The following is a 24,663-nucleotide window of genomic DNA, read 5'->3' on the forward strand; positions in this document are numbered from 1 at the left end:
GGTAGAACCCATAAAAGGACATCTTTGTACCTTATTTACCCCTAAGGTTCATAATAGTACCTCAAGGGTTCATATTATAACCTACTACTCTAAGATACTGATATGTACCTTTTATGCATAGATAAGGCTCAAAGAGTATTGCCCCGGTGAAAAGCTGTGCATCTAAAGGTACAATTATTGCCCATTGTTTTGGATATTGTGTGGTGCACACAGCAAACAAAAAAAGAGAGCTTTCCCAAAATGGCAAACTCTAATCTGATGGGCTGGTTTTACTCAATAGCCGCTATGGCAGGATGCACAGCTTTATATCAGTTTGTCAGGAAACCAGGGGAGGTTATGAATGATGAGTTATGAATGAATGAAACACCTTTGTCCGCTTGAGAAACGGTGTCTCTTCCGTGGCGCGGTACGCTTTCAACTCGTTTTTTTTTTTGTCTCGAGTAAGACACTGTATGACATTCACGTTACATGATTTGACTGATTTTTACGTAGAAAGAGCGACGGTGCACCGCATTAAAATAAATGACATAAGCGGTTTTCATAACCGTTGGCCAAATTCAAAAACGAAACTAAAATTAATCATCTATGAGAGCAAGGGGGCCCCCTGGTGTTTCGGGGGCCCTACGCAGCTTGCATACTTTGCATATAGAGAGGATCGGCTCTGCCTGGAGGGGTACCTTCCAGAAGAGTTTAGCTCCAACCCTAATTAAACAAACCCAAGCCAACTAATCAAGGAGCCTTCCAGGCAGGTGTGTTGAAGCTAAACTCTGCAGGAAAGTGGCCCTCCAAGAACAGGACTGGAGACCCTTGTTTTACTGTAACTAACTATTCATTGACACACTCTCAAGCAACCACCATTACATTTTCCCCTGAACTAAGAGGCCTGACATTTTCGCCTGTTTTTGGAGTCCAATTGGGAATGTCTTTCAAGGTAATACCTTTCTGAAACCTCTGTACACTCTATTTCATTTAGGAATCCTAATCTGAACAACAAATACAGCCAGAGCTGTCCAACCTGATGAAGCCACCCAAGCAGGAAAAGAGATTGAAGATTTGTACACAGCAAATCCAGAATGTTCATTTGGGGAGTGAGGGGGCATTAGCCTGAGCTGTATCAGCAACAGACATCAGCCACTGAGGTGTGTATTTTTGGTGTCTGTCCTTCTCTCTATCTCTACCACTTTCTTCCAATGTCTCTTCCTAGACTGTTTGGTTAAAACCTCCAAATGTACCACAAAGCAGAAAGAAGTGAATATCTTGCTTGTTTACACAAACATATATGAGGACTTGACACATGGCCTAATTTAAATGATACCGGTATATTCATAGCTGGTTGTTTTTTAGGGGAATCCAACAGATTTAACTGAGACACACCCTTTCCTGTTGATGTCATGCACATGGACGGCCCGTGGGGAAGCCACAGCGGGTTTAAACCACTCATAAAAGAAAGTGCTTAAAAACAACATCAATTTCACACCAGCAGGGACAATACAGCCCTGAAGATGACAGATAGTAATTTCAGACAGTAAAATCCCAGACAGTAATTTTGACTAATGTATCCAAAGTACAAGACCATTTGTCATTCGTTGAGAGAGTCTTAATGGAATAGTTCACCCAAAAATGAAAACTCGGTCATGATTTTTTTTTATTCTCATGTTGTATCAAACCTGTGGGTGAGTATTCTCTTTTTGATTCCCCAGAAGAAAGAAAGTCATACAGGTTTGGTGAGAAAATTATCACAAAATTTTAATTTTTGTGTGAATTATCCCTTTAACATTGTACACCTTGTACAGATTTGTCATGACTTTGGGGAATAGATCACCACATTGCACACTCTACTCAACTTTGTTTCATTGCTAGCAGTCACTGCTCCTATTAAAAATGCTCCTTTAGAGGTCTACACCCCATTAAAAAATCTGAACCTGAATACATCTACAATACATCTTTTGCCATCTGTCCAAATGTTAGAAGTGTCTTAAACAATTACCTTGTAGGACAAGGGTGTCTAATCCTGCTCCTGAAAGGCCAATGTCCTGTAGAATTTAGCTCCAACTTGCCCAAACACACTTTTCTGGAAGTTTCTAGTCTTGATTAACTAGTTCAAGTGTGTTTAATTAGAATTTGATCTAAACTTTGCAGGATAGTGGCCCGCCAGGAGCAGGTCTGGACACACTTGTTTTAGGATATCCCAAGTCTCACAGCTATATGGGACAAGGGCAACTTTGGTCCTGGAGAGCTGACGTTTGATTAGAGATGTAGCTAAACTCTTCAGGATAGTTGCCCTCCAGAACCGGAGTTGCCAATCCCTGTTCTATAGGGTAAAAGAAACAGTGACATTGGTAGAACCAATCTACTGATCATTGTAATTTAAGTCAGACTCTGAGAAGCGAGAGCCTATGGATGAACGTAATTAATTTTACAGCTGAGGGGAAACAGTTCCACAAAAAGCCTTCTAGACGACTCCCTTTCCCAGTGACAGCTGCACTGCATCCCAGCGTAAGCCCTTTAGGCTCGCTCTAAACCCTATTATATCTCTCTTAACTTCACCCTCAATGTCATTCCTCTCTTCACATAGTTCCACATCTCCGGGTCGCTTTTTCTCTCAAATCCTCCATACCACTATCTCTTTCTCACACATCCTCTCTACCCCTTCCCCCTGACTTACATCTTTCTCTCTCATCCGATAAATTATGTGTATTCGACGTCTTCCTCTTTCACACCATCTTTTCCCTTATCTTCCACTTTCTCCTCATCAACAATTCCACACACAGGGCAGGGTTTGCAAATGCTCCTATCTTTCTCTCTCATCCGATAAATTATGTGTATTCGACGTCTTCCTCTTTCACACCATCTTTTCCCTTATCTTCCACTTTCGCCTCATCAACAATTCCACACACAGGGCAGGGTTTGCAAATGCTCCACTGGAGGTAAATTAATTGCACGCACATGCTTATCGTTCCATAGGACTAGTACTTAATTTCCCCCTTTTTCCAGCTAATCTCCTTTATCCCAGACTTTCTTCTCACCTGCAATCCAGTCGTTCCAGCTCAAAGTGGGGGTTGAAGTTTAGCACGATGCGCTGAGAGGGTTCGGGTGCGCTGATCACCCACTGGCAGCTCTGATGGGGTGGGTATTCCAGAGGGTATCCTGGAGAGGTGATGTAACCAGCATTACTGGCATCCAGCTGGCCTCCGCATGTCTCAACTAAGACAGAAGGGAGATGAGAAAGTGAGGTGAGGTAGAGTGCTAGATAAGTTAGTTATTAGCCACATACTTAATGCTAATTTGGTCAAGCAGTGCGGTTTGAATTAAATACATAAATCACAAGAGCTAGCAAATCCTTGAGCGAGCACTTCATGGCTACTAGGAATACTTATCAAGTTGTCAAAACACACAAGGGACAAAAGCAATGCTATATTAAGGTTAAACCATCATTAAATCAACCTTAGCCCTATTGTGTTCATTAATACAAGTTCCTGCAAGTAATTGGTGCATGTTGAATGATGTCACAGAGGCCTCTTGAAAATACATCTCATTATAGAAGTTGGTTGGGGAAAAATGGTTGGGAATGCTGACTTAAAGCTAAAATAACATCTCCCTAATGGCATTGCTATGTGGATACTGTATTTCTACAGTAAATAAAGCTTTTAATTTGACAATTCCGTGACATGACGCCCACATTTCCAATTACCTTATGTTCTTTTAAGTTATCCCACAATGTTAATGTAGAAGTCTGGAAGCATTTAACACATTTCCGATGCTCTCTACAATATATAATAGTCCACCACAGCCAACTCTGAGACAGGAAGTGACACGCAGGTCTCTTCTCTGGAGGTTCAAGAGGTCACCCCCAAAGCTGCAATGGGATCCAACATAACAAAGCCTTTCTTCTACCACCTCACCCAACGTGGTTTCTCTGTTATCTTCACCAAACACTCCTTCCACATGCTAGCGTTCACGTTAACATGCGCAACAGCCCTTTTTCATGCCGCCCTCACACATAGAGGATATCACTCTGGTCATTATTATTCTAAATGGAGCTAAGATTAGGAGACAGAAATACTTTCTGGTCTTTCACCCTGACAACCGTGCAGTGAGGGTTTTTTTAACCGCATACCAGTCAAACGACAACTGAGGAATTAGCAGATGGGTCATTCCTACTATGCAGCACATTTTCATGTCACCTTCACAGAATATTTAACTTACAATTTGCATAAATGGAAATCAAATGTATTTGTTTTCTTTTATCAGAACATCACAATTATATTTATTTTAAATCAGTTCATTATTTAAGTTTGAATTGATGATGCCATTGTTGGCATGTCTGCTATTCTCTGCAAAATTTAAAAGCAATGCGTTAAAGTGATAGTTCACCCAAAAATATAAATTCTGTCATTAATTACTCACCCTCATGTCGTCCCAAAACCGTAAGACCTTTGTTGATCTTCGGAACACAAATTAAGATATTATTTATGAAATCCGAGAGCTTCCTGACCCTCCATAGACAGCAACGGACAGCATCAGTGGTTTAACTGTAATTTTATGAAGCTACAAGAATACTTTTTGAAGAGAATAAATTGTTGAATGAAGTCCTTATTTTTGTTTTCTTTGTGCACAAAAAGTATTCTCGTAGCTTCAGAAAATTACAGTTGAACCACTGATGTCACATGGACTATTTTAACAATATCCTTACTACCTTTCTGGGCCTTGAACATGTCAGTTGCATTGCTGTCTATGCAGGCTCAGAACGCTCTCGGATTTCATTAGTGTTCCGAAGATGAACTAATGTCTTATGTGTTTGGAACTACGCGAGGGTGAATTTTCATTTTTGGGTGAACTATCCCTTTAATATTCAGCATGTTTCTTGGAAATATTGTTTGAATTGGTCATCATTTTATAGGTTTTTCCCCATGTCCTTGATGCACTTTATATCCTGTCTGTCTTTTGTAAAATCCCTTAACTAACAAACACCAGTTCCTGAATGACATCATCCCTTAGGAAGTGTGGTGAGAAAATAGCAACTTAAAACGTTCAACTCTTAAACATTTCATCCTGGTTCAAAAGGCATTCAAAAAGATATATCAAAATAAGCTTTATGCCATCCTCAGGTAAGCTATCTGTCACTCCCTCATTTAGCAGTGACTAACTGTAGCTCTTCAATTCAGTCCTGCTCATTTTGTGCAACTAAATAATCACATTAAACTGAATAAAGCTGAAGTGTCTGAGCTTGACCTGTGCATATTTTATAAAATAGAACATATTCATTTGTAAAGGTTACAGAGTTAAAAAGGTACTGGATGAAAGGAATGACTCAGACATTGAGAGCATAGGTACACATGATTACTGCCATCAACCTTGAGAAAACGAGCCTGAAGATTAAATTTTCTGTATGATAAAAATGTAAACCTCCACAAAAGGTGAGTGGAACTGGCTAACACGCTTATGTTTAGCAGGATACATCACAGCACACGTCGGAAAGGGAAAGTGGGAATAGTGCAGGTTCAGAGAGGAAGAGGGTGGTTTGACTGACAGTTCTGGGTCTGATGTTGGCTTCTGCAAATACATAGATAAACACGGCTGTCTAGCTAGTGTTAGGAAAACTCCTACTCTTTCTGACGGGACAAACTTCATGACTACTTTGCCCTTATCCCATATGCTCCTAACGTATAGCAGAATCTATACCAGCGGGCATATTTCTAACATTGCATGAATTATACGATCATAACCCGGATGAGAACAGATGGAGTCTCTAATATTTAAGCAACACAGGAATAGCGATGAATAGCCAGGGAGAATCAAAACAAAAATGAGACACGGTAAAAATGAGACACAAAGAGACTCGACCCCAAATGCACAACTCCAGAATTTTCTGAAAACTTGTGAAATTGCCCTTCAAAAGTGAGCTGCAGGGCATCCTAAAACCACGTTAAAGATCTTCAGCGGTATGCATTGGTGTGGTGGAAAATCTTGAGACAAGGAGTTGAGTATCGCCTGAAGCCAAGACTCCCATTCGTGCCAGTCATAAGAGTCGGAATAAAAGGTATAAGGATGGTTGGGGCTTCTTTCAAGTGTTGACATTTCCACTGCTATTATGTCTTTTTAAAAGGTACACTTAAAATGAGGTGGCATTTAAGGCAACAACCGAATCCTGACAAACCTTTTCTACTACATCCTCTGAAGGGGAAAAGCTAGCCAGTAAAATGTAAGTGCACACACAAAGAGTATGTAATATATATGTACACACTATCTATCTATCTATCTATCTATCCATCTATCCATCTATGCATGTGTCCATCTGTCTAAATTAAGCTAGCACAGCGTAAACCATTTAAATAACATTTATTATTGTTATTATTATTATTTGCATTACATTGAGGATTTTTGTGTTTAGAGTCATCTTGAAAATAATGTCACGTTGCAAAAAAAAAAAAAGGTCCTAAAAATAGGTTTCATTTCCTTCTTCCTTATTTTCTCCTCTTATTTTGTGCTGAAGATGACTTGACAGCTCCCTTGCAGCCCTCCTCCCATGAATTCCTCACCTCATCTCGGTATTATTACCCAATATATTACAGGAACACAAAAGGACAGACAGATAGCAATCATTCTAGCATTTTCATTCTGTCTGCATGTATTCTCTGGCTGTGTCTATCGCGCTATTGTGTGTTTTCAGGGAAGAGGGTCTTGAGGATAAATAAATCCATGAGGGGGGATTTTGCGAGCTTGGCACTTTTTTTTTTTTTAGACAGATCTGCCCTTTCATGTAGAGAGACAGAAGGAGAGATAGGCTACAGACAGCCCCGAGAAGAGATTTCAGACCTGGTTGCTGGAATTAACAAAGAATAAAAATAAGGTTTGTGTAACTTTAAAAGGCTTGTTCATCCCAAAATAAAATATTTATTCGCCCTTATGTAATTTCAAACTCACATTTTTCTTTTTTTTTTCACAAAAGCAGATGTTGAAATGAGAATGATGACAAACAAATATGACCATAAACATCCATAAAAGCTGCATAAACATGGTCCATATGTGTGCCATCTTTTCTGTGAGAAACAGACTGAAAGTCATCGAGCTGTGACTGGATCACAGGTTCGGTGAATCTGTGTGAACAAATCATTCAAACCAGTTTTGTGACCCAAATCAACCAATTCACTCAAAAGATTTAATATCTAAATTAATATTTCGTTCATACTGCACATCACCATTTCAAACATGACATCCCTGGCCCTTCTTCGCACGTTCATGAGAAAAGTAGCCATGTCCGGTTTGCAAATAAATCATTCTTTTGAGTCAGATCGTTTCAATTAATCCAGTTTACAAAACCAGTCTAAAAAAGTTTTTCACAGATCAGACCGGTTTACCTCTCAGGTTTGACTCACTGACTCACTGATCCGGTTGCAGTGGTTAGGGATCACTGGAGGGAACATTTACCAGTAAACAATGACTCGTATTTCAGTCTGAAAGTTAAACATGTTTAGAACAACATAAAAGGTGAGGAAATAATGACTGATTTTTCTCTTTTTTAAGTCTAATCCCTTAATAACATGAGGTTCTAGCTGATGCTTTTAAAGACTAAAAGAAAGACTAAAACAAAAGGGGATCTAAAACGTACAGCCCTCTAAATACGAAACACTCTGTGTGTGCATGTTTTGAGCACGCACCCAGATGTTTTGTGTTCCTCTCTGCTGGTATTAATTTCTATTAATGGAATCATCGCTGTGCTGAGCGGTCACTGTGGCGATAAGTTGCGTCCATGTAGAGAGACCATGATATATCTCCATCTCTCTCACCTGCTCTTTTTCTCTCTGTTTCTCTCTTCATCCTTCCATTCGCACCTTAATTAAAAAGTGCTGTCACCCGCGGTGAGGAAATCAGCACTGATCCATTCATCCTTACCAAAGCGTTCTCGCTCACGCTTTCTCATTCTGTCTTTCTCACGAGTCTCACTACCATCTAAGCACTCACCAAAAGAGTCCAATAGGCATCCATATGAAATGAATTTCATTTTATTCCTCTTACAAAGCTTTCATATGGCTTCAGGAGACATGAAATATGGCGCACAAGTCATATTGACCACTTTTATGATACTTGGTCTGCTTTTTCCATATAGGTTTGTAAAAACATGAGGGTGAGCAAATGATGACAGAATTTGCGGTTGAATTATCCCTTTAAAAAACATTGAATTTTTCATTTTCATAACTGAAATGTCTTGGTTTTGCTTTTTGGAAAGGGTTCCACACCTTTTAATTTCTTTATAAAAAGAGCTACCAAGCTTCACAAACAGCACTGTTAGAGCATTATAAACCACAAGATTATCAACTGGATCAGAACTAAGTGGTATAAAAATGGTACAAGACGTCAATATTCCATAAATAATTATATGTATTAATAGTAATCACTGTATATGTATTATACCAACTTTAGGGTGTTTCTAAGACATAAGACATAAAGAACAAATGATTGCTAAATTAACGTGGAATTCAAATGCTATACAGGTCCAGGACCATGCATCAGCTATTTTACAAAAACTCAGAAACGCAGTTCATCCAATCAGATTTTAGAGATTTTATAATGCACTTCAGTCACCAATTCCCAGTGTGCATCTGATCGTGCATCATACATTTTACAGTTATCGCTGACCGAAACTTCTGCGGTGCCCTAATTTACAAACATCAATGTGTCACGTTGTCTGTCTTCCCTCTCACAGCCACACTCATGCTCCACTAAAAGCTCAAAATGACACTAACTAGGAGGGGCCATTTCAATTATTTATGCTATATTTTTAATTCCTCCTCAATTCAAGCAACCCAGGGAGTTCTCAGCACCCACTGCCTCCGCAGGGATTGATCCGGTCGTGGTTTCCTGGCCCCAAATGCAAATTTCTGACCTTCTTTTCGGAGCTGAGACTGCTAGCTTCTGCATAGATTAGTATTTCTCCTATTCACGAAACCCAGAAAAATAGGATGAAACGGCATACACAACCACTCGGGGTGTTGTAGATGAAAAGAAGATGTGTGTAGATACGTGTGTGCGTCTTTCTGTCTATTTGCAGGAAGGCTGGGGAGAACTAAGTGCTTTGTTTGTTCACATTAAGTATTTATATGTGTCTCTTTATCCTTTAATCAGGTGTGTCAAGCTAAAGTGGACACAAAAATGTTGTCCTAGAGGTAAAGAAAAGCTGCTAATATGCAATTATCATAATTACTAAAACTACAACGCTGTTCATACTAGTGATTTAAACAAACCCTAAAAAAATAAACTTTGGTTAAACTTGCACTGTTTGTGCTACAAACATGAACAAACTGTGCAGCTTGGTGATCAATCAGACGTGGGAGTTTACCTGGCAGATGATAAAACAGGCAAAAGCGTCCCATATAGAAGGACCAAAAATGATGGAAGTGGGTTTTTTATCAATAAGTAACCACCAAAAATATCCTAGCAAAAGCATAGAAACACACAATACTGTATACCACCTAGAACACCTCTTAAAACCACATAGCAACGCCCTAGTAATCACCCATTACATCCTAGCATAATGGAAGCATGTTTTGCATGTGCAAACACCACTCAAAAACAATAAAATGCAGTTTAATATGCTCTCTGTCCCTTTGTTTTCCAAAAACAAGGTGAAATATAATAGATTTCTACCTCTAAATAAGTTACAGGTTCCTTAAACTTAAAATACCCAGTAAAAATGCAATTGCAAACAGGCCAAAATGCATCAGTGCAACAATCTTGAACTTCTAAAACAGGAGAAAATTCTAAGTTAAATATCTGGTAAGCATCCTGGAAGGATTCGTTGAGAAGGTTCCAGATTTGAGTGCAGTGTTTGACAAAATGTAGTGTTTGGCACAAATAGAGAGGCAGGTGAAAATAGTGTTTTTGAGAATAAAAGAAAATATGCCACTGCAACGACACTGTTAACACATGGACAGTCTGATATCATTCTATGTGGGTCAACGTGTCACTTTTTGGCCAGGACAAAACAAAAAAACTGAGAAAGGCCCCTAAAGGCAATGGATCTCACACAAGAGATGCTGTGTCTTTGTTGTCCATAATTCAGTGCATTGTGTTGCGCTTGTTGCAGTCGATGCTGCTCTGGGAGGGGGGCGTTACAGAAGTACCTACGAGAGTGCTGCATGTGTACGGTTTCAGGCTGCGGTCCAAATGGGTTTTTCAACACCCAACCTTAAAATAATGGCATAATTGTCTGCAACAAGATATGGGCTTGCAAATCAAAACTGTTTACACAAATTACCCCCTGAGTAAATATGAAAACAATTATCAAAATGTAATTGCAGGCGTTGCTAATGATCACAGAAAATAAACAGCATTGTAAAATGCCATCTCTATTCAACTGCTGAACTCTGCACTTCAAACAGTGCAAGCCCTATTTTTTTAAAGCTGCTTTAGTCTAGCCACTTTAAAGTGGTTATTCCTAATAAGTAATATCATTTGCAATGCCACCGTACCCATAAGCCAGCTGCTCCAATGATGAGTTTGTAGCCTATCTGTCAAGAGCAATAATGCAACAATGGCATAGAGCCTAAATCAAGCCAATGTCATCCATAAGCAAGTGGGGTTCATTCATTCGCAGCTGCAGCTTTCCATTATTTGAAGACCTTTCACCACTAATTCTAGCTGCTTCATCGTTTTTTCAACCTGTTGGTCTAAAACTGCAGGTGCTGCTGTACTCTAGATAAATGTATGTTCTTTGAGAAGACTAGGGCATAGAGATGACTGTAAATTGCACAAAAACACCATTAATATTATGTATATTATCACAATACCTCACTAACTAAGAGGTTTTGAGCCATACGACCAATTACAAAAATACTTAAATTACTCAAAAATACTCAAATTAACGATGTGTTGTTGACGATATCTGTGAAAACAATCTCCTGTGGAAACTTGGACGACATTGTGTTGCTGCAGCCTTATCACTTCTGCTTATTTGAAAGCTTCTAATGAACCATTGTTTTGTGTTATTCCGGGAGAAATGGGCGAAACACGTCGCAATTAACACTAATGCAATATATAGGCTATACGCGCGCTCTGAAGTCCGCTCCCGCCGTGACTCCGTTTTCCCGTTAAAACCCCTTATGAAGACCAAAAATGACCGACAACAAGCACGTTTCAAAACGTGGACAACGACTGTGTAGGCTACTATGAAACGGTGAGGAACCAAATATACAAACACCTCTGGGTCGACTTTTTAAAGGAATCTTTAGTCAGTAAATGTCATCTGCTGAGGTTCCTGTAAACCTTAATGATCTTTTGCCTTTTCTGGCTCAGCTATCTAACCGTATATTTGTGATATAATTATAGTTTTGTAGTTTTCTCGTCGTTACAGTGGTGAGTAGCCTATTCCTTATTTGACACTATAACTGAACAATACTCACACGGTAGGCTACTTTAAATCCATCAGTATCTATCGTTCTGCATACACATTGGCTACGGCAGTATATTTTGAGGTAGCCTACCTCGGAATACTTCAAATATGTTACATGAATATCATTCAGTTGCATACATATATAATACTATATAACTCTGCCATGATATCACCAGAAGCGCAAGAAACTTAACATAACGGTTAAGTCAGATGAACCCTGCTAGTTTAGATCCCTACATCATCTTCGTTATAATCGCGAAGTGATGTTTTCTGGAAGGGCTACACTGAATATGACTTAATTTCACGTTCTGGTTTCTGCTGTTCTCTCTTAAAAATGGTTTATATTCTTTAGCTAGGCTATATAAAGTCCCATTTGCTGTAGCCTATCTACATGGTTCTTTATAGAAAAGGTTCTTTTGATGTTTAGATTATAGGTATTTATATCTACATATAGGCTAATGATTTCTTAGAGGAACTTTTTAAAAAAGTTATCCGATTAGGCTTTAAAACCTTTACCGTTGAAATCGGAACCTTTACGTTTTTTTTTTTAGTTATTTTTTATGATTACATATGACATACATTACACCCCAGTTTGGTCTGGAAATCTTAAGTTGTCCAGATTCCTAAATCAGAATGTCTCTGTTTCATCTTTAGACATGAAACTATCTAAAATAAAATAAAATAAAAAATAAATACAATGTCTCGTAAGCACTTATTCTAAGGATGTAAGACTGCTGGGCAGTCTTTTTCTCCACTAAATAAAACCAGAAGCTCTCCTTTTCTCAGCTTGGTTTGCCTGGACAGCAGAAACACACGTCGCTTCGCTTCGCCAGGAGAGAAATCTGTTTGCCATTTGCGGATAGCCTCACTGGATGGGAATTTAGACACACCGATACAGTCATGAAAGCTAAAGAAAAACAGACAAACTTACTTTCTGTTGCGCCGACTTTCAGAACGAAGCAAAAAATAAATGCAATCCCTTGGTGAGATATCCAGAAGTCCATCTTTCCAAAAACGCGCTGCCTTGAAGAAGTGACCTGTATTCAACTAGTGATCTTCTTCAAGGAACAAACGCCGATAATACAGAGTGAGAAAAGAAAAGAAAACAAGACTTTTTGCCTTTTTAGTGCTCAGAAAGTCATATTCAAATGCAGTTCTGTTGAGCCAATTGCGCACAGCTAATGCAAACAATGCATAACATGATCTAGCTATTTCATGTTCTCATACAGTCATGCTTTGTCGGCTTTTCCTCGAATAATACTAAATTAGAGGTCTTCAGCTGTCATGGATTTGCGTGCGTTATTGCGCTCCATTGCCTTATTGGTCTCCGATGGTTTGATAGAGGTTTCCGCAGGGATCTCTCCCTTAATCGTCCGCTTAAAACACGCTGCCCTCCTGGTTTAAATGTTCTGATATCGTCTTGCTCTCGTAAGTCATTCAGTCATACTCGGGAGGCACCAAGTTTTGTCCAAACTGCCAGACAGGAGTGGAATTGCGTTGCGCACAGAAGCGTGCTGTAGCGCACTGCTGTGCTCGCACAGAGCTGTGACAGAGCGTGTGGATGTGCGAGTGTGTGTGTGTGTGTGTGTGTGTGAGTGAGTCAGTATGTGTGTAATAGCATTTCTGAGCGGAGCAGCTATCGCATTACACTGAGCTTTCTTGGCCCGCCTCCCCTCAGTCACTGATTAGAGAACATCTCTCTCTCTCTCTCTCTCTCTCTCTCTCTCTCTCTCTCTCTCTCTCACAAACACATCTCTCTCTCTATCTATCTCTCTCTCTCTCTCTGTCTGAGCGTTGAGAAGTCCGGTTCATTTTTAGCGAATCGGTTCGTTCAATGAACGGATCCATAGAATCGGTCATCGTTCAAAAGTTACCACAAAGGTTCCCTCGCACTCTTGGCCAGTGTTGGGGAAAGTTACTTTTAAAAGTAATGCATTGCAATATTGCGTTACTCCATAAAAAAGTAACTAATTACGTTACTTTGTTACTTTTTATGGAAAGTAATGCGTTACTTTACTAGTTACTTAAAAAAAGTAATCTGATTACGTAACTCGCGTTACTTGTAATGCATTACCCCCAACACTGCTCTTGGCTTCTTCTTATAATTGTTCTTGTTAAAATAAACACGAACAGTTTAAGCGACTCATTAAAAAGTTTCCGTTTGTGGATCATCCATCTTTCTCTCGCGTTCTAAAGCTTAGAGGCAGATTCATTTTAGCGATTCAGTTTGTTTCAGTCTACGCATTCATTGAATCGGTCATCTCTCAAAAGTTATCAGAAGTTGCATTCAAATGAGTCGTTAATAGAGTTTAAAAAATGAATGATTGTGAATCATCCCTGTTTCTTTTGCTAAATTGGTTCATTTCAATGAAAAGATCCATAGAATCAGTCATCGCTCAAAAGTTACCATTAGCGCTTAAGATTATTATTAGTAGTAGTAGTAGTATTTTAGTAGCAAAATAAATATAAATAGTAAAAGTAATTTCTTAAAAGAGTTTTTAATGTTAAATCATCCCTCTTTCTCTCGCGTTCTCAGCTCTGACAGTCTGATTCATTTTAGCAAATCACTTTCAATGAAGTAGTTCAAAAATGATTAATCGGTTAGGTCATTTCTCAAATGGAATTGTAGATTAAGTTTATCATCATCTGCCGAATGCAGAAACCGACCAATCAGATGTTTTACATAGCCGTGTGATTATCACTATGTTTTCAAACAAGACACACTCTGTCAGTGTTCTCTCTAAGAGGCATGTGATATTCAAATGTATAACCATTTTAAAACAATGATTAATTTGTGAATAAAACATCAGCACTCGCGTTCTCTCTCTAATTGTCTCTCACACACTTGTGTACCTCATCAGTTGCCAGAAACTCAGGCCCACATAAACACACAAACACATACACACACACACACACACACACGCACACACGCACGCACGCACACACACACACACACAAACACACGCACGCACGCACACACACACACAAACACACACACACACGCTCAAAGCTACAGTGCATGTTATTTTTGGATTTTGACTGGCCTTCCTCTCTAGCAACACAGCCTGAAATGCAATTAACTTTCAAGATATCACATGATATGATGAAACCATGATAAATCATACAAATTCAAGTTCACCTTTCTAGGAAGGTGGCTTGCACGCAATACAAATGCAAAGTTCATAGTCTTGCCCACGTGCATAGTAATGGTCATCGTGATATGAGGCAAGGTGTGCAATGCACAATTACATGAGGCAACGTGTGGCAATGTTTATTTCATGTTTTGCCATAGCTCAGAAATCTCAAGTCATTGCGTGATTTGACCTGCAGGGGGACAGACCTGACCACAGGACCTGAACAACATGGGTCGTCAAGGGCAGAGCAGGAGCATAGCCAGAACTGTCGACCTTCACAGCAGTTGGACTAGATTGATGTCTGGTGCATAGCCATTCCTTCCTGATGAACTAACATTTCACGGTTTCTTATTTCAAAAAATCTCATCTGTTTAGACTCTTAAAGGATACATTGAGGATTTTGTTTTTCTTTGACATTACTCATACATAATGCCTATATATGTTCACAAGAGCATATAACATACTACTCTTATTATTTTTGCAGATAATAAGAGTATTATCAGAGTATTACCAGAAAAGTTTGGAATTATTAAGATTAAGTCTTTTATGCATACCAAAAAGAAATGTGTGTACAGTAATGCATTTAAAATGCATGTTAATACATTCTAAAAGGTACATGCAACATGCAGCTTGAATTTTTGTTAAACCCTTATATTAATTATTCCATAAAATAATGTTATATGAGCTTTAAATCTCTTTTAATCATCGAAATACTGTTTCAGGATGAACTTCTGGTATCGTAAATAATACAAGTGATTTTTTGCATGTAAATTACCGTTCAAAAGTTTGGGTTTGGTAAGATTATTATTATTATTTTATTATAGAAGTCTCTTCTACTCACCAAGGCTGCATTATTTAATAACAAAATACAGTAAAAACAGTAATACTGTGGAATATTATTACAACCTAAAACAACTATTTTCCATTTTAATATATTTTTAAATGTAATTTATTCCTGTGATGCAAAGCTGAATTTTCAGCATCATTACTGCAGTGTTCAGTGTCACATGATCTTTCAGAAATCATTCTAATATGCTGATTTGTCATTTTGTAAATATTTTGTAACATTATAAATGTCTTAATTGTCACTTTCGATGAATTGAATGCATTATTGCTGAATAAACGTATTAATTTCTTTAAACAACAATAATAATCGTATTTACCCCAAACTTCATTTGAATTGTAGTGTAGAATGCAATGTACTCAATTTGACCTTCCCCTTCCAGTGTGACAAATGAACTGAAATTAATTACAGCGGTGATTGTTATGACTGATTATTTGAGCCAAAAGTTAGGATTTGAGCTGAATTATACATGCAAGTTAATTTCAAAGATGATTACTGAACGCCACTCACATGCGACGTGACGAGATCATGTAAGAACAGTGTAGGATCAAATTTGAAACTTAAATCATTGACTAATACCTTCTTCATTTTAAAAGAAGCATACAGTGAAGTATTCAGTGCCTTAATGTTCCACACTAAAGCCACAACATGCATGTCTTTTGTGCAGACCACACGGTTTAAGGATTTAAGGTGTGTTTCTCAGCCCACTGGCATAGGCTAAATGAGAACCGTAATCTAAGGCTGAAATGTCATATGTTTCTGGACCGGCGGCCACAGAACAGAACCACCCCACCCAAGCCAAGCTGCTCTACAATCAAAAGCTCTAACTACAGACACAGAGGTTTTTTAATGACACAGCAGAGCTATGCCATGCCGAAAATACTTCACCGAGAACTGCTTTTGGGAAGGCCTTCACACCAGGAATTTACAGTAGGCAGGTGGAAGGACAGATTTTCATGCAACACGCAGCAGCATGTTTGACATTCAGTTGTAGTACTGATGACTCAAAAAAGGCCAATTTATTGTTTAGCTAGACTTTGTTTTTATTCATTTATGCAGATTTTAGTTCACTTTAAGCAGACAAGGTCAGGGTGCTTTTTCTGCCACGGTGTAAAAATCTAAAACGATGATAATAAAAACATGCTAATAATCAGTTCAGATATTCCCATGGGACATATGGTGAAGAGCCAATCCAACAGATGTCATTTATATATATGCAAGCCTTAAAGGTATATTAGCAAGAATGAACTCGTTTAGAGGGTGGGAATGGTCAAACTAAGTGGATAAACTAAATTATGGCTGTCTGTAGTGCAAGAAAAAAAGAAATGGACGAGACGTTTACATAAGAGGTTTGCATTTTTTCATGAGGGAATTTCAATGATATAACAATATGTAAACTTTAGTTTGTGACATTAAATAAAGTCAGTAAATGCATCTACATTGACAGAGTAACCTGCAGATCTGAAACATTTAATGTATAAAATCAGTCATACATGGTATTTTTATGAAACATTATAAATCAGCACAATGGTATAAAGGAATTAATGCATGTTGTCTAATCTGTAAGTCCACTAGCAAGTTAACTAAATATTATTTAATTTCATTACTCAGTGTGTAAAAACTGCATATATTACAACGCTCTTTTGAATCAATTCAGGAGGACACATAAACACGAGCATTTCTTCATGCTTGAATTGACTACAAATGTAGGATTTGCTTGACATTTTCAAGCCAAGCTTGAAGTAACCTATTCAGTGAAAGTACTTTCTGTTATATTTACTTAACCACAAAATCATTTTTCCAGTGTGTGTGTGAGGAACAGAGAACCATGTGTACAATTGGCCATCAGGTCAGTCTCACTCAACATCCTTCTCTACACAGGAGCAATGGCAGGGCTTCAAAGACTATGAGGTCACGTCCTGTTTCACTCCATAAGCCTGCTGTCAGCGGCCTCTGTTTGTTTAATCCACAAAAAACACATCTTTGTTTTAAATGAAGTTTGAGACTTTCGTTTTTCTTGCCATACAACGCTAAGGGGCTGTTTTTAACTTCAAGTCCTCCTTGAATTTGTAATAAAAAATCTTGTGACACAACAGTCCAAGACGTCGATGTGACGCATAAAACTGCTTGAAAATAGCCAAGACAGAAGGTAAGATGCATCCTGTGTGTAATCAGTTCCCATGAAAGTACGTATGATTCAATGAATAAGATCTTTCATTTTCCTGGTGGTTGCTTGTGCACTTCCTTTCCTTGTGTTGCACGACTGCATAAACACACATGCACACTCAATGTGTGGCATTGCAGACACTCAGAGGAACTTCAGTATTTACGTAAGCATATGAGTCATAGCTACTTCGTAAGAGGGCAACATTAAATATGTATTCATACAGCCCTCTGCTACAGTATTACGCATCACATTTCCTCATGGAATCTGGAAAACATGAGTCAAACAAGTTGAGATGCCATCATTAAAAAAAACAAAAAAACATTTAATACTATGAGGTTTGTCTTTCCTATTTTGAGACGTAATGGAGATCACATGTGTTTCATTAAGCATCACTTCTAAAATTTCATTAACTTTCTTCTAAAATTCATGTGGAAGATTAAAATAGACACCAAGTGAGACAGTTGCTGACACACAGTAAGAGTATGGACATAATGCAGACTAATGTGGATAACATGTTAAATCATTTGATCTTGGAAAATAAGACTTAAAGTAATTGTTGACACAGAGCCAATGTTGATTGCATAGATTGGGTTCGAATGACTATTAGATGAGAAATTATTGAATTCATATTAGGATTGCTGACTTGTGATTCCAATCTTGGCAAATCTGAGCACAGTTTAAAACACTACTGAAATATCTACTTAAACTCTAGAGGAAAGACATGAAGATCTTTATATGAAGAGAAAAATCTGAGAAAAGTCAGAATTTGCCTTCTATTCAATCTTAATGATTTTTAAGGGGAAACAACTGAGATGTTTAAGCGATTTCACCTCTGATTCGACAGGATGATACTCAGATAATATTTTGCATCTATGTAACGAAAGAGTTCATTTAGAAACAACCTTGATTTCTGTTAACAGGCTCACTAGACGGCAGCATTAAATCCTATTTTATACTTTCATTCTGCTTTTTAGCGTTCAGGAAAAAGCAAGTTTCAATGTTCAACGGCGCATAAAACCAAAAGTGTTTTTTTGTGGCTTCCACAACAAATGTGACATTTCAGCTTCATAGATTTCAATGGAGTGTTTTTACTGAGTGTCACCAAACAACAGTGTGCTGAGAATGTTAATCAATCAATAAGGAATGGAAAAGTAAGAAAACAGTATAGGTTTGCTTTTCATTCGAATGGCACAAACTGAGAACGTGATGGGGCGACAGCGACGGGACTGGGTCACTTTCACAGGGATAATTGAAAAGTGATGAGGAACAGATGTGTGCTAAAGGCCTGGTTGGCGGTGGTGCTGTCACATTAAGAATACAAATGAAAGAGTCTGTAATCTTTATTGGAGATTAGCAGCAAAAAACACACAACTCCAACCATCACTCTCTCTCTCTCTCTGCTGGACTATAGTCTTAAAAGTCATTACTACCAGGATTCAGATCTTGGATAAACCTGTCTCAACTGTTTATATTACACATTACATCTCAAAGACTTTATAACAGAGATGGGCAACTCACACAAATATAAATGGAGAAAATTACAACGCTAAATGTGGCACCTGTATTAAAAAGCTAAAAGAGCCCATTAGGTGTTCATACAGAACACACTTGCACATCGACTAGACCAGCCAGATATATATTGCATATAATATAATAGCATTATTTAAACTTAAGGAGGACAAAGTTTTAGAGATTTTGATTGCTAAATGTAAAATGTGATAGTGTGACAAAATAAAATAGTGTGAAAAACATCAATAAGAATGCTTTGGCAACTAACTGAAAATCTAAAATTACTAAAACTAAAATAATCTAATTAAATCTAAATAGAAATATAAAAAATACAACTACTAAAAATATCAATTTTTTAGCTAAATGTCTCATCAGTTCTCTCTCAAGATTCATTGTAATTCATTTATTCAAACTGCTGTGTATTACAAATGGTTAGAAATTAGAAATAATTAGAAATGATAAAGCTGAAATCATATAAAATGTAAATATGAGATGAAAAATGTACTTTAGGTAGCATAAGTTTGAAACAATTACATTACTAAAACTTAAATTGAAACAAAATAAATTGAAAATACAAATAAAAAACTAACGCTAAAACAACAACTGACAAAAGTACATAACACATTTTTTTTGAACCAACTGAAAATTAAACTATAAAAATAAAAGCTATAACTACTAAATACTATAACAGTATATAAATAAGACTAAAAATAGTCTTCCTGTCTAAGCAACGTCATGCTGATAGTCAAAAGTCAAGCAATGTAATAGTTTAGATAAACGCTCATTTGTAAACACGCTCACCCCTATAAATTTCCTTCTGAGGTCCTTTTAGTACACAAAGAGATAAGACTATCACGTCTAAACATCCATGACACACACAAGCATGAAGAAGCATAAAATACGCCCCTGCACTGCCATTAATAACAGCATGGTTTATTATTCATGAGAACTCCTCTAAGATAGTTTACGAACAGTGCACGATAATTTGTCTTCCACAAGTGGCGAGACACAGCGGAGCGTCGACTGAAGCCTGTCTTTCCTCTAAAAATATGCACAGTTCATTTCAGAGCGTCCCAGCCCACCCACTGCTCTTCCATCACACTGTAATTTATGCATGTATCCTTTAATCTACCTATCCTGCTGGAGACCCACCCTTACAGTGCACCACACATACTCGCTCACTTGAGTTTATATCACACCTTATTTTTTACACAGTGGGAAAACATTACAATAAACATGAATGCCATCTAATTAGCAATAACATCTTCATGATCAGTCATTCAGCCTTACATGGAGCTAGCTAGACGATTTAAAACTTCATCAGTGCCACAGAGACGAGGAACAAAGTTGTATTTGCAATATTTCTAAGTATAAGTCAAGTCACATTTACTTACAGCGCTTTATACAGCACAGATTGTTTCAAAGCAGCTTCATGATAATAAACAGGAAAATAACAAGTGTTGATGTTGTAAAATTCATCAATTATGAAACAAATTCAGTAAACAGAGGCTAATCAGAAGTCTGTGTCCATCAATTATTATATGTCCTCAAACTAAATTTTGTGGGGGGAAAAAATGAAAAAATATGTTAAACAAACATGCAATGTTCAGTTAATGTCAACCAACGCTAAATATTTTCTTGTCTCCCTCCATAAATGCAGATGAACTGGATGAAACGTTCATTCAGTATGGTGGATATTAGAAATGTGAAATATTAAAAAAAATATTAGCAATATTCACTGAATATTTATTAAGTTTTGAGTCGCTATGTTAGGAACATGCTAGCATTAGACTCTACTGTAAATCAGCTGTGAGAGTTAGTAGATTTGCTTCACATGAATAATATTTACATGTCAGTGTTGTTATTGTTAAATCAAACTAAAACTATTTGAAAAACTGTATTTGTAAATTGAAAACTGAAATAAAAAATATATAAATATTACATGAAAACAAACTTTAAAACTTAAAATGAGAACTGAGAACTGAAATTAAGTTGAAGTACTACAATTACTAAAAAAAAATAATTCAATTGAAATAAAAAAAATTATAAAATGACTAAAGCACACAATTACTAAAACTTAAAATTAAAATGAGAAGTAAATAAAAATATAAGCTAATTCAAATATTAATAAATCCGAATAGTGTTTAAATAATATTTATATTTATTTATATATTTATATTAAATAATATTTATATTTATAATTTAAATATCCAGCTCATAACGTTAAACCGAGCGGCACGAAGAGTCAAAGAGACGTGTCAAATCCTGAACGGCAAGTGACCGGCGCCGGTTAAGTAACTGGTCTAGCTCACTAGTTGTGAGTAGGGTGTGGTAATACCCTTGATAGTTAAAAGCTATCTAAACGGCATATGAACCTAACAATGAGGTCAACGGCGTTACCTATGCTAGAGAACTAGCTAGCGAGGAGAGGAGTGTGGAAACGCCTCGTGAAATAACCCATAAGAAACAACCATGAGTAGATGACTAAATAAAGAAAAATGTCAGTTGGGCGGTCACCTGGACAAACAAGCGCCCCGTCGTAGGTCTAGGGCAACCCTGGGACCTACTTCGAAAAATTTGTTACAGGGAAGGAACAAAGATGTGCTAAGGCTAATTGATGCCAAACATTTGATCAAATTTAGGATGCGGTTTAAGTTTAAAAAGAGAAGTTGGACATCGAAAGACTGCGTAATACTGAAGTCAAAGAGTTCTATGAGACCGAGCTCAAGAACTGTTTTGAGGTGCTTGGCAACACAATAGAAGAATCCAGCTTGGATGATGCACTCGAAATTATCAATGGCACGATAAAGAAAACAGCTGAAGAGGTAATTGGTTTTAGAAGGCATAAAAAAGCTCCGCGGATCACCGATGAAGTCCTCGCGCTGGATGATGAACGCCGAGATGTGGGCAAAAAAAAGAACAACTGCCCAGATTACATGATTTGAAAACAACGATACTCTCAGCTGAAGACCGACATAGACAACGAGGTTGTGAAATGCCGTGACGACTGGTTCAACAAACAATGTTGCGAAGCAGAAGAAGCAAGATGAAAGAACCACATGCACACTCTCTTCCAAAAGGTCAAAATGCTCAAGAAAGGAGTCAAAATGAATGAAAGATGCGGTAACATCAGAAACAAAGATGGCAACTTGCTCACCAAGGATACTGATGTTAGATGGTATGAGTATGGCAGTGGTCTTTACAATGCACCTATTGAGGCAGATGAGGATGTTCTGGAGCGACTCTATATTAGTTTATATTATGCACAAGATTTGCAATAAAATTTGGATCACTGGTGAGTTTACTTCGTTATGGACGAAGTCCCTCGTGGTCACCATCCCAAAAAAAGGGGATACAACTAAATGTGAAAACCACCGTACAATTAGTCTCATTTGCCACTCAAGTAAGATCATCCTTGAAATTATCAGGAGCCGGATGAAGATCGATATTGAATCGCAGATGGCGGAGGAACAAGCCAGATTCAGACCAAGTAGAGGCACTATCGAACAGATTTGCTCACTCAGATTGATAGTAGAGAAGTACCTTGCACTGCAAGACAAAGAACTTTCCTTGATCTTTATTGATTTCAAGAAAGCCTTTGACCGAGCGTGGCATCAAGGCCTTTGGAAAGGACTACACCACTATGGAATACACCCCAAGCTGATCAATCTGATTGAGAATCTGTACCAGAAAACGCAAAGTGCTATAAGAGTCGGGAACGATATGACAGATTGGTTCCAGCAAACAGTCGGTGTCCGACAAGGCTGCATTTTGTCTCCAGATCTCTTCAACATTCATCTGGAGCACATTATGCGAGAGGCACTTGATGATCTGGAGAGCCACGGAGCATGTGTAAATGGCAGAACTATTAGCAACTTACGTTTTGCCGATGACATTGGTCTCTTGACACATGCTCAGGTCCTTTTGGACAGAGTCGACAAGGTAAGCTAAAAGTATGGGCAAGAGATAAGTGACTACAAAACGAGTACAAAATCTGAGCAAACAGTGAAAAATAGAATAAAGGAAGGACTGTTGCTCAGAGGGAAGGAACTGCAACACGTGAAAAGATTTCAAGTACCTTGGAAAGACTCACTGCAAACTGTGACTGCTCTACAGACATCAGAATAAGAACAGCCACGGCCTTGAAAGTGATGTGCGATCTGAACAACATCTGGAAAAACAAAAACATCAAGAATGAGACCAGAATGAGACTGTACAGATCCCTCATACTCCCGATTGCCTTGTATGGTTGCGAAGCATGGACACTTAGGACTGCTGAAGAGAAACAACTGCTTGTATTTGAGATGGCAGCACTTAGAAAAATACTTGGAGTTCGCATCATAGATAAGATGAGAAACAATGACATCAGAAAGGCTCTTAATTAGATAGAAATTATCATGCAAAAAGTACATGAAAGACAACACCAGTGGCTTGGTCATGTACTTCGTATGGATAAAAACAGGATTGCCAACATTGCATTGCATGGAAGAGTAGGAGGTACCACAAAAAGAGGACGTCAAGGACCACAAGTTCTAATGAGAACTGTGCAAGATAGAGACAGGTGGCGTTTAGTGTTGACTCATGCGAGAGCCCACGTTGAAGTGCAATAGTTGCATGGAGATATGGCAATAAAGAAAGAAGATATAAACATAATAAATATACACAGTACACACAAATATGTGTGTGTGTGTGTGTGTGTGTGTGTGTGTGAGTTGTAAATAAAGCAAAGCTTATTGAAGAATGTTTTACAAGAAAACACTATTTCCTTATTTCTACTTCAAAATTTCACTTTTAATTTGACATGTTAAGTGAAAATTGTTTTTTCAGTGTATAAGATTTTATGTTAGCGGTTAATGAAGACAGAGAGGCAGCTTACTAGGGTTTGGAAGAGAGCCTAGCATAGTAGATATCACACGGGCCTGTGAGTGTATATATAAGCACTCTGACCATTTGTGGAAAGAGTATGTAGACAATAATTAAAGTAGACAGTTTACCTTAAGTGGATGATAAAAGATTTATTAGTAGTTTCATTTAGTAATGGCTGTTGACTGCCAGCAGCCAGAGAAAGATTACATTATACTTCTTTTCTCAATTATACTTCCTTTGTTTGAGAGAAAAAAAGATCTACAGACCAGTTCTAAAAAAAAATAATAATAAAAAAATAATAATAATAATAATTTGGTACCCTTGTAATACAATGTTCTTTGCACCTGGTAACATGCCCATACTACTCTGACAATAAAACACAATACTATGAGGCAGTACAAGGATATGGGAATAATTTCAAATATGTAAAATTATATTTATACAATATCCTAAGGCACTTCCTTAAATAACATGTTACTAATATGGTAAATGTAAAAAAAAAAAAAAACACACACACTAATATCATGGCAATCTTTTGCAAGTGTAAAGTTTTTTGGGGTTTTTTTGGACATGGACCATGGTATTACCATGTTTTTAGACATGCAACATGGCATTGTATGAAGTATCTTTTATATTTATACAGTTAGTCAATTCAGTACAGTTGCATACAAAGTACCTTAATAATACTATACTATGGTAGAAAAAGCAATGCTTTTTGTTGTGGTGTAAATGTTTCTTTGTTCTTCACACAGAT

At 37.6% G+C, this 24,663-nt stretch overlaps 1 protein-coding gene across 1 annotated transcript in view; it reads right to left on the reverse strand.

Annotated features, from left to right (window-relative positions):
* LOC107673990 (neuropilin-2-like) overlaps window positions 1–12,967 on the reverse strand; it is a 76,313-nt gene extending 63,346 nt beyond the window's left edge. Inside the window, exons 1-2 of the mRNA XM_016467842.1 lie at window positions 12,321–12,967; window positions 3,027–3,204 (exon numbers count right to left, since the gene is read on the reverse strand). Coding sequence (XP_016323328.1) covers window positions 3,027–3,204; window positions 12,321–12,393 — 251 coding nt within the window. The 5' untranslated portion in view covers window positions 12,394–12,967. The remainder of the gene's footprint in view (window positions 1–3,026; window positions 3,205–12,320) is intronic.
* Between the last annotated feature and the right edge of the window lie 11,696 nt (window positions 12,968–24,663).

The sequence above is a fragment of the Sinocyclocheilus anshuiensis genome, unplaced genomic scaffold (genome assembly GCF_001515605.1).
Source record: "Sinocyclocheilus anshuiensis isolate Anshui unplaced genomic scaffold, SAMN03320099.WGS_v1.1 scaffold348, whole genome shotgun sequence".
Taxonomy (NCBI): Eukaryota; Metazoa; Chordata; class Actinopteri; order Cypriniformes; family Cyprinidae; genus Sinocyclocheilus; species Sinocyclocheilus anshuiensis.